The sequence below is a fragment of the Populus nigra genome, chromosome 7 (assembly GCF_951802175.1).
Source record: "Populus nigra chromosome 7, ddPopNigr1.1, whole genome shotgun sequence".
In the NCBI taxonomy this organism is placed as follows: Eukaryota; Viridiplantae; Streptophyta; class Magnoliopsida; order Malpighiales; family Salicaceae; genus Populus; species Populus nigra.
The window spans coordinates 17772949-17785960 of record NC_084858.1 but is presented as its reverse complement, the minus strand read 5'-3'; the positions used below and the strand labels follow the sequence as shown (position 1 = coordinate 17785960).

At 29.4% G+C, this 13012-nt stretch overlaps 1 protein-coding gene across 1 annotated transcript; it reads left to right on the top strand.

Annotated features, from left to right (window-relative positions):
- Nucleotides 1–9951: 9951 nt before the first annotated feature.
- Nucleotides 9952–11103, top strand: LOC133698127 (uncharacterized). The gene is made up of 3 exons (XM_062120955.1): nucleotides 9952–10203; nucleotides 10369–10515; nucleotides 10607–11103. The coding sequence occupies exons 1-3, from the start codon at nucleotides 10126–10128 to the stop codon at nucleotides 10850–10852; spliced, it is 471 nt and encodes a 156-aa protein (XP_061976939.1). The 5' UTR covers nucleotides 9952–10125; the 3' UTR covers nucleotides 10853–11103.
- The last annotated feature ends 1909 nt before the right edge of the window (nucleotides 11104–13012 follow it).

Below are 13012 nucleotides of genomic sequence, written 5' to 3'. Positions count from 1 at the left end.
AAGTTACCAGAAACACAAGTATTGGATCCAGAATTGTTACGTAGTTTGATCTCTCATATCATCATTGGATCGAAGGGCCAGATTATTAGCACATTTTGTTTCTGTGCTCTATTTCTATGTTTTAATGTTGAACTGTTTCCCCATTGTAGCACTTTAAGATTCAATCTCATAAATATAAAAATAAAAAATAAAAATAAAGAAAATAAAGGAAATAAAAAAAAAAACTCAATCCCATGTAAGATGTTGTTTTGTATTTTTTTTAAGTGTTTTTACTTGAAAATATATTAAAATAATTTTTTATCATATTTTTTTTAATTTTTACATCACCAAATTAAAATCATCAAAAAAATAAAAAAAAAATGAAATCAAATATATTTTTAAAAGAAATTCGAATCATCAGTGGAGACACATGAGCTTCCCATGAAATAATCTCCAACGTCAATATCGTACGAGGATGCCGTGAAGATAAGAGAATAAAGTTAGTGAAACGAATTCGCATGCCAGGCCATCGAGCATAGATCAAGGAAATTAAAGTCTGCTCCTTAATTCGAACCTATAAATACCCATCATCTTTAATCCTTGTTCATTCAGATCAGCACAATGCAGGAGCATTGCTGAGCAAATTTCCTTTGGCAGATACCACAAGTAACAAGAGCTTAAGTTGTTCATTTGCCAAAGGAGATTTGCTCACCAATTCCACTGTAACACCTTTCATCATGTGATTATATCTATGGACTCATCATCTTTTTTGTTGTTTTAAATTGTGAGTGTCAATGGGATGGATCAAAACAGATGAGCCAAAGGCCATTACAAAGGGGCTATCAGAGTTTGACAGTTCCAATGGAGCTGAGGGGATCGAAAATGAATCTGTGAAAATCAAGCTGTGGACGTGCGGAGGACCTATGCTACCTCTTGGGTCAAGCAGTCTTAACTCTCTTTTATCCCTCTGTTGCAGAAAACGACGGTAAATATACAATCGATATTTTAAATATAGTACAATTATGTAACTGATCAGGTGAGTTTATCAATATTTTAGAAGTCACGGCAATCGGTAAGTGAAATTGCATTCCTTCGGGATGATTACTAAATTAATGTTACATATATACTAAATGATTACAAGAGTTGCTTTCATTAGTTGAGAGCACTGTTTGTTTTTCATAAGAGAACGTTTTATTGACTTTTTTATGTTTGTTTTACATAAAATATTTTATTAAAAATTGATAAACTTAAAATATTTTTATTAAAATATATTTTTAATTAATTAAATTTCATGAAATATTTTATAAACACTAATTTACTTACAATATCATCTAATAATTTTAATATTGTTATTACATGCCTCACCATTATCATTATCATTACTTCATAGGATATCATTGTTACCATCATCATTATTATTATTAATATCATTATTTTATTATTATCATTATTATTATCAATTTATTATCATCATCATTTTATCACTTTATCTTTATATTAATTTTCACCATCATCATTATTTTTATTTCATCGTTTTCACCACCTCCTAAATTACCACTACCTCCTCTTTATCACCATAATACATTAGCATTTTATTATCATTATATTGTTCACATCATTACTTATTAAATATCATAAACAAAATTTGCATGAAAAGTTTTACATGGAAAAAACCATAAACGCCACTTAAATTCAATCAGCGAGGGACATACAAATGAATATGCAAGACCAAAATTACCGAGACATGTAAGTCCACTCTCAGCGGCAGGCTTGTATACAAGTTTTAAAAAACATATATCTTTATTAAAACTGTAAAAAAAAAATCATCCTAACTTGAAAAAGACTCTAAACAGTTTTAATTTGAAGAATTATTAATTAAATTTGAAGAATAAAAATCATAAAATTCAAAATCATGATTATTTAATTATTAATTAAAAAAAATTTTCTTCTTTTTACAACTTTTATGCATAGTTAAATTACTACAATATTCTTAAAAGCAAAACAACACTCAGCTTAGGTCTAGAGTTTTTAAAATTTCACTTTTCAAGGTATGGTATAATTATTTTATTGCTTTTAAAATCAAAATTCTTAAAACTTGACTTTAAAGGCTTATTCTTAATCTCATATTGGTTTTTTTTGTTATTATTATATAGACTTATAAGCAAGTTGGTCTTCTAATTAATATCAGTGATAATTAATTAAAAAAAAGTTGTTGGTGATTGTGTTTTGGTCTTTTTTTGAAATTTAGATTTTTTTTCGCTTTTGGTCTTCAATATTTAATTCATTATCGTTAAACTTCCTAATTTGTTTCAATATAGGTTCCATGTTTTTTTTCACGATCTCATATTCCTTATCGTAGGCTTTATAGGTTAATCATGGTTTATCCAAGTCGATCCAATGTGTCGTTATCTCAAAAAAAATTTAAAAAAAAAACATGTTATCCAATGTCACCATATAAGTATTTTATAAGTGTTCAGTTGATATGCATCAAATGTTTTTATAAAACTATTGGAATGAAACTTTCACCCAATAATTATAAAGAATCATGAACGAGAAATATAAAAAAGAATGTCACAAAAATATGTGATCTTTGATAAGTCCAAGAAATGTTCTCGAAGAACCAAAAAGTATGAGTTTTCCTCACACAAACAAATATTATTTTGAAGTCAGAGTCGGTAAAAATAAATAAATGCAAGCTAAATCACTCTATTTATAATGGATAAGAACATCCTAAGTAAGGCTAGAAAAATAATGAAATATGAAAAATAATCATAAATCAACTAAAAAATTAATATAATTTTTGCACAATAGCTTCTGAACCTTATCTTGAGGCCTTGTTGATGTTTAATCGTTATGAAATTGTAACCGTATACAAAACAAGGCATTTGGAATCTTCTGGAAAATTTTAACCCAATACAACAGTTAGATTGAAAGCTATGCTTGTTAGCATGAAATTATGCATTAGAAAAAATAAACTAAGAACCGCTTCTAATATCCTTGAATGATAAGGAAACCTTTCCAAAAAAACTTGCTACCACCCCTTAGTTTTTTGGTAGGATATGAACTTCTTGTAAACTTTATTTCCTATTAGATAAGAATTATTGAGTTGTCAAACTTATCTAATATAAACTCCTTTACTGCCATAAATGTTTCCATACACAATAAGGACTCCTAAACTGATATGGAATCAATAAAATACATGAAAACACTTAATTAATCAAGGCTTCTGTCGTGTTCTATTTGGACAGCCCACCTTTGCAAAATAATTAGGTCCATGTTGTAGATGGATCAGGTTCCTCTTGCAAATATATTAAATTGGTTAAGGTCTTATCACCACTTGTTGTAGCCTCCTATAAATTCAACTTGGCCCATATGCTCTAAACATGCTCATTAAATATATCATTGAGCTTCTTTTTCCTTGATCGCATAAATGGTTCAATTGACACTTTTGATGGATCATTTGTGTTGTAAGTTTATGTTATGGACTGATCCACATCATTTTAAATTTGATTTTTTTTTTAATCTCACCTTTCTTTTTCCTTTTTCTTTCATATTTGATACTTATTTTTTTTGTACTATTTTATTTTGCTTTGGTAGATTGTTTAGGTTAAGAAATTTTTTTATGGTTTTATCCTTCAACATTAAAATGATAGAGAATATAACTTCTTAATTGAACCCAAATCTATTATTTTATAGGTTGCGAGTTTAGAAAATTAATTCATGTTTAGAAGATTTACCCCAGTAAATTATTGTGGGTTAAATTTACCATTTTGTTCTTCAAAAGATTTCACACTCACCCTCCTTCAATTACCGTGGATTAGTATTTTTGAATTGATCAAGGCTACTACTATCTTCTTACAACTTTTTTGCATAGTTAAATTACTAAAATACTCTTAAAAACAAAACAATACTTAACTTGGGTCTTGGGTTTTTTTAAATTTCACTTTTCAAGGCAAGGTGTAATTACTATATTGCTCTTTAACTTAATTTTTTTAAAAAAAATTAACTTCAGGGCTTATTCTTAATCTCATATTGGTGTTTTTTTTATTATTATTATCATATGGACTTATGGGCAAGTTGGTCTTTTAATTAATATCAATAATAATTAACACACAAAAAAAATTGTTGATGATTGTTTTTTAGTTTTTTTTTTTTAATTTAGAAGTTTTTCTACTTTCAGCCTTCAATATTTGGTTTATTATAATTTAGCTTTTTAATTTGTTTCAATATAGATTTCATATTTTTATTATCATCTCAAACCTCATATCACGGGTTTTGTAAGCTAACCATGGTTGGTCCGAGTCGATCCAATATGCTGCTGTTTTAATTTTTTTAAAAAAATATGTTATCTAATATATCACCATTTAAGTATTTTATAGGTATTCGGCTGGTATGCATTAAATTTTTAATTTTCTAATGTCTTTATATTATTTCAAGGTTGAAAAACAAATCCAGCCATGGTTAAAAAAAAATGATGTAACCTAATATTTGACACTGAAATCCAATGTAAAACGTAATTACTACATTGAACCTAAACACAAAACTAATAGTATTTAAGACACGGGGTTCTAAATTGGAATTAATTAATAAATAAACTTAATTAGTTGATTGTCGCATGCAATCCTTTTCATGGTTCATGTGCTCATGTGAATCCGGATTCCACAAACGAGAAGATAGAAAGGAAAGCTCTTGAGCAAGTAGCAGACAAGAATTTGATACTATATATTTGCCTCAATCCTCAAATGGACAGGGAGATGTCAAACAGAAATGGACAAGATAGCTTTGAAATATCAGAAAATAAAGGTAGCTCTAGCTTACATATCAGACAAAACTGGTAAAAGTGGCTTGAGGAAAGGTAGAACTGCTAGAATCCAATATTCATGCCTCCCCTTCTTGCCTTTTTATGTTTATGCATGATAATTTGTGAAGTGGGCAGGGCTTGTCATGATTCACCATATAGGCACCGGGCAGTAGCCAGTAGGCACCTTGTGCTTGGCTTATTTAGCCAAAGAGAATAAACCATAACATTATATAATCATTCTCCAGTACTTTTATTGTCCATCTGTTTTGCTATTGGCTTTACTGGTCACAAAAAGATATTGGGGATGATAAGTGGGAATCACGGGGTTGAATTCCTTCACATTTATTCTTTGTTTATTATTTATTGTTTAAAAAATTTAGATATTTTTAAATTATTTATTGGTTTCAGGTATTCATACTAGTATTATACATATACATGTTTTTATGTCAATATTGAGATATATTTTATTTTATTTAAAAAATCTAAATTTTTACAAATATATTCATATAATATAAAAATATGTTAGGGTTGAACAAGTTCTGGATCGGATTTGACAATATTAATACCCTATCTATCATTAATCAGATAAGATAATTATTCAAATACTCATTTATATATAGATTGTATCGAGTCATTTTTTTTAAAAAATCAATATATGCAATCAATTAAGGTATGGATTTCGCTGAGAAGAAAAGCTTTACATCACTTAAAATAGATTCATGAGCTCGTTAGGTTATACATAAAAGGGGTTCAGCCACACCACTTTCAATTTCAAAAAACTATCATTCCCACGGTAAACTAAAAAAAAAAAAAAAAAGCTATAATGAGAACCTAGTCTTGCAACACCCTAATTCGGCAACTATGGCTCATATGAATACTCGATAAAGAAAATAAAAATCTTAGGAAAACCATTTCACCTTGAAATTATATATATATATATATATATATATATATAATCAGAGTAGGAATTGTCGAGGGCAGTGGATTTGTTTTAAGTGGAAAGGCTGTTTTGAAGGGATGGCATGATAATGAAGTAGATAAGAAGGATATGAAGAATAAAACACCAATTGCTTTACAGTGTCAGAGCATGTGACCTACGGCAACTAGCAAGATGGGAGACAGTACTGAAATCAAACGAGAGGCCCGTGAACTCTGCGTATATGCATGCTGATTCTATATGCATTGACTGACTCAACCACTGAATCTGACTAGCTAGAAACCAATTCCCACGCCCTTTTCCAAGCAAGAATCCGAATTCAACAATGGAGTTTTTCTTTTTCTTTTTTTTTAAGAGTAGCATGCACGGGAGGAATTTTTTTAGTTTTTTTTTAAGAGAATAGAACAACTTATTGAGGAAAGAAGTCGAAGCTGACACCCGCGACTCACTTATGATTTCATAAAAAAAACAATATATGGATGAGGCAATTTCTTCATCATCTTAACTCTCTTCCCAGAAAAAATCAACTCAACAAATTATATTCAATATACTTAGTTAATAAGATAAGGTGAATTCAACTTTATATATATATATATATATATATATATATATATATATATATATATATATAAACTCATTCTAATTCATAAGATAGGAATTAATTTAACAACACATGGATAACTAAGTTTAATATCTAATTAATTAATTAAATCAAATTCTCGTGGGACAAGGTAATGAACATGTTACTTTTTTTTTATTAATTTGACGTCATTGATGGATCATTTTCGCATAACACTTGATTTCAAATTAAATTTTGGAATTTTGAATTATTGTTGTAGCATATTTATGTTAGAATGGTTGATAATTTGATTTAATCTACAAGATACTAAACTTACATATCCATATATTTTCTAATTATTATATCTTATAAATTAGAATGAATTTTTATCTGTATATAATTAATTTTTTCTTTAACTTATTATGTAGAATATATGTTGACTTAGTTGTCATAAAAAAAAAGAACAATTACCTCAACCATATTTTTTAAAGAGGTGACACCTACAATTTTAAAGTCTAGAAGCTTATGTGTCAGCTATGACTATTTAAATTGTGTTAATTTTTTAAATAAGTTTTTAATGTGCTATTTTTTATATAAAAAAAACTCTTTAACAATGAATTTTACAATCATACCATCCACTTTTAATATATCTTGATAATTTTGTTTATTTTAGAGTTTTTATTTATTTATTTGATAGTGTTTTTTGTTTAAGTCCTAGTTGGAGCCCACACCTTTCCACGAATATATTCCCAAAACAGATTTTTTTGTCCCGAAATCGATGTCTTCAGGTATTCGCTAATCCCGATCTTATTGTCTTCAGGTTTTCGCTAATCCCGATCTTATTCTCACTTTTATTGTAGTAAATATTGTATGTGCTAAAAAATAATGAGAATTAGTCGGATCAAGTTTTAGGGCACTTTCTTAGATTCAAAACTACAAGAATTTTTAAGCCTTAAGACGAAGTACTTTGAGCATTTTAATTTGTGTTTAATTTGTCTGAACCTAGTCCTTTACATCTAAATATTTTTATAAATTTATTTTATTAAAAAAGCTTTTTCCTTACTAACACACATGTAAATAAGGCTCCGTTTGTTTGCAGGAAAATTGTTTCTTTTTGGAAAGTGAATTACAGGGAAAGTGAATTCCGAGAAAGTATTTTTCGATGTTTGGTAGTGTTATGGAAAATGAACTGGAAAACACTTTCCAGTGTTTGGTTATGTTATGGAAAATGAACTGGAAAATAATTTATTAATGAATTAATTTTTTTTTCAAGTTTATCTAATATATATAAAATATTTAATATAAATATTTAATCACTTACAATAAAAGAATGAAATCTAAAAAGTATAATTTTTTTTGAAATTTGGGCCAAGACAACATAATTTAGAAGTTTGGGGACTTAATTGGACTTGGAATTATTTAATTAATGGAATCAGGGACCTAATTGATAAATGTCAGAAGTTCAGGGACCAAAGTGAAAAATAGTCATTCCCAAGGACACAAATGGCGCCGTTTTGAAGAGCTGTTCATTATCCCTTCCATTTCGCGCGGAGAAAGCCTATTCAACAGGGAAAACGGCAGCAATTCGATCCAATCATGGACCACTTCTTTTGCCCACGATCCCGCTCGTGGATTGATTAACAGTCCTGTAAATGCAGGACTGTAACAGCGACTGGTTAGAGGGGCAAGCTCTCTGGCTCTATAAAAGGCAGAGCAGAACAGAGGCAAAGGGGGGAAGAACAGAGAAAAAACACAGCGACGGGAACCGGAGAAAAATCATAAGAAAACCAGAGACAGAACCCAAGGGAGAACACAGAGAAAACCAGGGGATGACTGGAGAAGCAAACAAGACAGAAACAGAGAGCAGCATTGGCCAGCCAACGCACGAGTGTTAGCCTCGTCTCCGGTTGCACCACCTTCCCCCCTTCCCCTCTGAACAGACGAACACAAAGAAAAACAGAGAGCACGAACGAGCAGGGAGAGAACGAGCAGAGAGAGATCGTGATTTGTGAAAATAGGTGTATTGAAAAAAAGGAAAGTGTTTTCCTTTCTTTATTAGGAGGAAAACACTTTCCTTTGATAAAACGGTGTTTTTTTGTTGACTGGAATTAAGTTTCCATTGACTACTTTTCTGTAATGTTGCCAAACATGGGAAAGTAAGGAAAATGAATTCCAGGAATTCATTTTTCTTAAAACAAACAAGGCCTAAGTCAAGTCATGAGTGCCTACCAATCTAGGCCCCCTTGTGTGGGTTTTTATTTTTTTTATTGGTTGTTGTCAAACATTTTTTAAGAACATAATTATCCGATGACATTTCATATAAGGATGAAAATTTGGCCATATTAAAATCTATTTTCACATATTTTTCAACCAAAACAATCTAAGAAACACATTAAAACCTAAATAAACCTATTTTTTTTTATCTTAAATCAACATTTAATTTGTTAAAAAAAATCAATCAAAATTCAAAAACTTTCCCAAGATGTGATCTACTTTTTTTTCTACAAGAAAAAGAAAAAAAAAGACCTAAATAAAACTTATTGACATCAAGAACTATCAATCTTGTCGCCAAAAACAAACCTTAATCTGACAACTCGCTCTCCTCTCTCTAAACTAAAGAGACAAAAAGGAAGCTTGGCAAAATCTCAAGGTGCTGACTAGGGGTGATCATTTTCAATTCGGTTCGGTTTTTATCAAAAAAAGTAACCAAACCAAAAATAATTTTATTAAAAAAAACCGAAACCGGTTCAAACCGACAGATTTCGGTTCGGTTCAGTTTTTTAGGACAAAAACCGGTTCAAACCGGTTTGGCTCGGTTTTTTTCTTGGTTTTTTTTTGTTTGGGTTCGATTCAGTTCGGTTTTTTTGGTTTTAGACTTATAAATCCGAAACCAAACCGAACCGGTTGGTTTTTTCAAATTTTTAATTGGTTTAATCAATTTTTTTTACGGTTCGGTTTTTTCTGTTATTTTTTTTCGGTTTTCTTGGTTTTTTGGTTTTTTTACTCACCCCTAATGCTCACACAATATTTTTAAAAGGCTTCCCATTCTTTTTTTAATTTTAATTCTTTTATTTTTTTTATTTTTTCAAATAATAAAATCAAATTATTTTTTATGAAATCGACTACTAATCTAATGACATGATTCTATTTTAGAGTAAAATAAGTACATAAAAAGTATATTGAAACACATCACAAAACTCAATTCTCAATAAATATAATATTTAAGGATTAAATTGAAAAAAAAAATCGATATCTACAGGTTAAAAAAGAGGAAAAGAGTTGATACCATTAATATTAAAAAAAAATCAAATGGCTTGCTATTTTTTTTCAATGCTGGCAAAACAATAAAATTGAGTTTTTTTTTTTTGTAAAATCAAGCATCAATTCAATATTAGGATGTGTTTTCAAGATCACACTAAATTTATAAAAAGTAAATCAAAATAAATTAAATAATAAATTTTAAAAAATCAACAACAAAAAAGAAGAAAAAAAAAAGGAAAACCCTGTGCAAATGCATGCTGTTTTGCCTCGCAAGCTACAAGGATTCCCTTATCCCTATTAGTTTTTCAAAAAAAAAAAAATATTTTAATTTGCCCAAAAATGTCATGTAATGAAAAGCTGCTGATATGAAAAAAGTGACGCTCCTTCGGAATTGGCCTTTTAATTATGTTTTTTACCTATCTACCTGCCGTTTCACTTCCCAATATCATGTGAGAGAAGATCATATATTACATAGCTAGCTTGGCAATCCGATATCCTAAACATATCCCCTTAACCTCTCCATTTCTGCTACAAGAGTCAAGCTGCTCTCTGTTACTAAAGATTTAATAAACAGAGATACAGAGAGGGATGGTGGCTAGGTTGCAAAGGAGAGCAGCAATGGGCAGAAGGCTCCACGTTCTAAGAACCCTCACCTGCTCCAAATCCGTAAGATGCTAAATCAATATTCTCTTCTTTCAAATATTGTATTGTCAAAAAAAAAAAACTCTTAGGCTTCCTTCTATTTAGCGTTAGGAACTGAATAAGAAAATGCCAATTAGTTGTTTTGTTTTGCCACAAAGCTTCCTGACTCGGTGCTTGTTTCTTGTGTAGGTGCAAAGGAAGTCTGTCATCATGGATGCTCTTCTGTACATTTACAAGCTCAAGCTCAAACTGGAGGCAATCAAAAGGGAACTTGCAAACTTAGTTGCTATAAAAAGAGAATACTTAAGTCTAATGAAGCAACTCCAGTTGCCTAAGGTCACCTCTCTTTCTCTCCCTCTGGTTATTTCATTTTTTACCGTTCTTTTCTTTACACTTACTATACGTGACATTGTTGATTTATTTTCAGAAGGAGGTCAAGGTAGAGAAGGCTGAGCAAGGACTTCTAGTAAGGGTGACATGCGAGAAGGGAGGAGATAAACTAGTTTCAATCTTGGAGGTCTTCGAAGAAATGGGCCTTGTTATATTGAATGCTAGGGTCTCAAGCAATTTGTTCTTCGCTATGGAAGCCATTGTTGTAGCTGATCAAGAACAACATGCTCTGCATGTGAAAAGTATTACTCAAGCGGTTATTAAGGCCATTGAAAGACAATAGGTGAATCACCAGAGAACACGGAGTACTGAAGCATATGCCTTGATTTTCCTGTTGTTAATAACTCCAAGTAATCTAATTGTTGTCTTGCAGAACTATGTGTGTTGCTTGTTTCATATGAAAAAAAGAGAAGGAAGAAAAAGAAGTCTTATAGTTTGACTGGCATTCATGTTCTTCTCCCCGAAAATGTCTCAGATCTTAACCTTTCCTTTGTAACAAAAAGAAATTTACCATATATATTTTTGTTTTTGTTACTTCTTTTATTATTTTTTTCGTTTTTTATGAGAAAGGAAGATAACAAAACAAACAGCTTGCCTATTTATTACACTTCTTTGATTCAATACATACTCACATATTTCAGGACAAAAAAAAATAAAAAGAAGATTTAAGTTTAAAAAAGAGTGGCTGCTATTATTTTTTAAAGTATTTTTTATTTATAAATATATTAAAATAATATTTTTTTATTTTTAAGAATTGTTTTTTACATCATCCAAAAACATTAAAAAATTAATTTAAAAAAAATCAAACTTTTAAAAAACACCATTAAAAAAATAAAAAGAGGTGAAACATTAACCTATATAGTTCAAGATGTACCGTCCTAAGGGGACAGCTCCTTCGTTGAGGCCTCCAACGTCTAACCCCCAAGGCTTATATAGCTTACCATTAATGAATAAAAACTATATAATTCAATTTGAAACATATGCTTGAAATAGCTAATTATTTGTCCAAAAAGCAAAAACATTGCATAAGAATTAATAGGAATCATTTTCTGGACTTAATTCAGAATATGAGTCTCATTAAGGGGAGGTCTCCCCCCAATATGGGCACATAAAGTCCCTAATTTAGGCACAACAACTTAGAGGCTACAAAGGGAATTGAATTCCAAAAATCCGACCGGAAAACATCCTTTTGGGAAAGATGTTATGTTACTTTTGCTAGGGATTGAGGAATACTTTACACTGGGATTAAAATTGGTTTCTATATTTTTTTATTATAATACCTCTAATTCTTTTTTTTTCTTTTTTCTTTTTTAGTTTTGATCCATCTATTGATCTATTTTGGATTATTTTTTTTTTAATGCAGTCCCTCTATTCAACGTCTTTCCAATTAATTTTCTGTTAATTCTTGATAATGTTGCATAAAAAAGTGTCCAACATTTCTCAAATCACGACAGAAATTAACGACGAATTGGATGGAGAAGCGCATTAAAAATCTTCTTCTTAAGCAGAAAAATGAACGAAATTTTCTTAAGAAAATAAAGGGCTCGTGTTAAGAAAATATCAAAGATACCCAAACCAAATATATAATTAAAAGAAACCTAACACCACTTCACAAAGTACTATAAATTTAATGGGGTTTTTTTTTGTCATTTAAGTTTTTTTTTTTTACTCCTCTCATTGAACTTTATATTAATTTAGTTAGGAATTAAACTTGATAATTTATTTTATTTTATTTTATTTAGAGTTATCAAGGTTTTTAAAAAATATTTTAACATTTAGTCCTTATTTGATTTAGCCAAAATGAATCCGATGTTATTGTTTGCAAATAATTAAAAATCAAGGGATCAAAATTATTAGCAAGGAAAAGATACATGATTTTTTTATTACATTGTGCATTTAGCACCTTTTTAATGAATCTTTCCTTGAGTTTTTTTTCAATATCTTTTTTCATCACTTTAGTTTAACAATTATATATTTTGTTCTAAAACTTCATTAATTTATATTTGAGTTCATGATTTTGAGAGTGAAAAGAAAAATTCATCAAAAATAACAAACAGAGATAAAGAGGTTAGATGTCCAGGTCTTTGCAACTAAAAAAGCGTAATTTGGTGTTATTGGATTCTAATTAATAAAAAAAGTTTTATTTAGATGTTTTTATCTCTAATATCAATATAAGAAGCAGATTCGACTCAGAGATTTTTTTTATTTATTTTTAGTTTTTTAATTGATTTAATATTATTTTAAAGTTAGATATTGATTTATTAAGCTTTATGAAATGTTTTCAGATATTAAAAAGATTAAAAATGATTATTATTATTTTTTTACTAAACATGTGGAGCTCAATTTTCCAACTATCTCAAGTGGTTGGAGATGAACAAGCGCTGGATATTTATTTTTCAAAAAGGATAAATGATGCATTTAGGACTTTTTATTTATGGGTCAT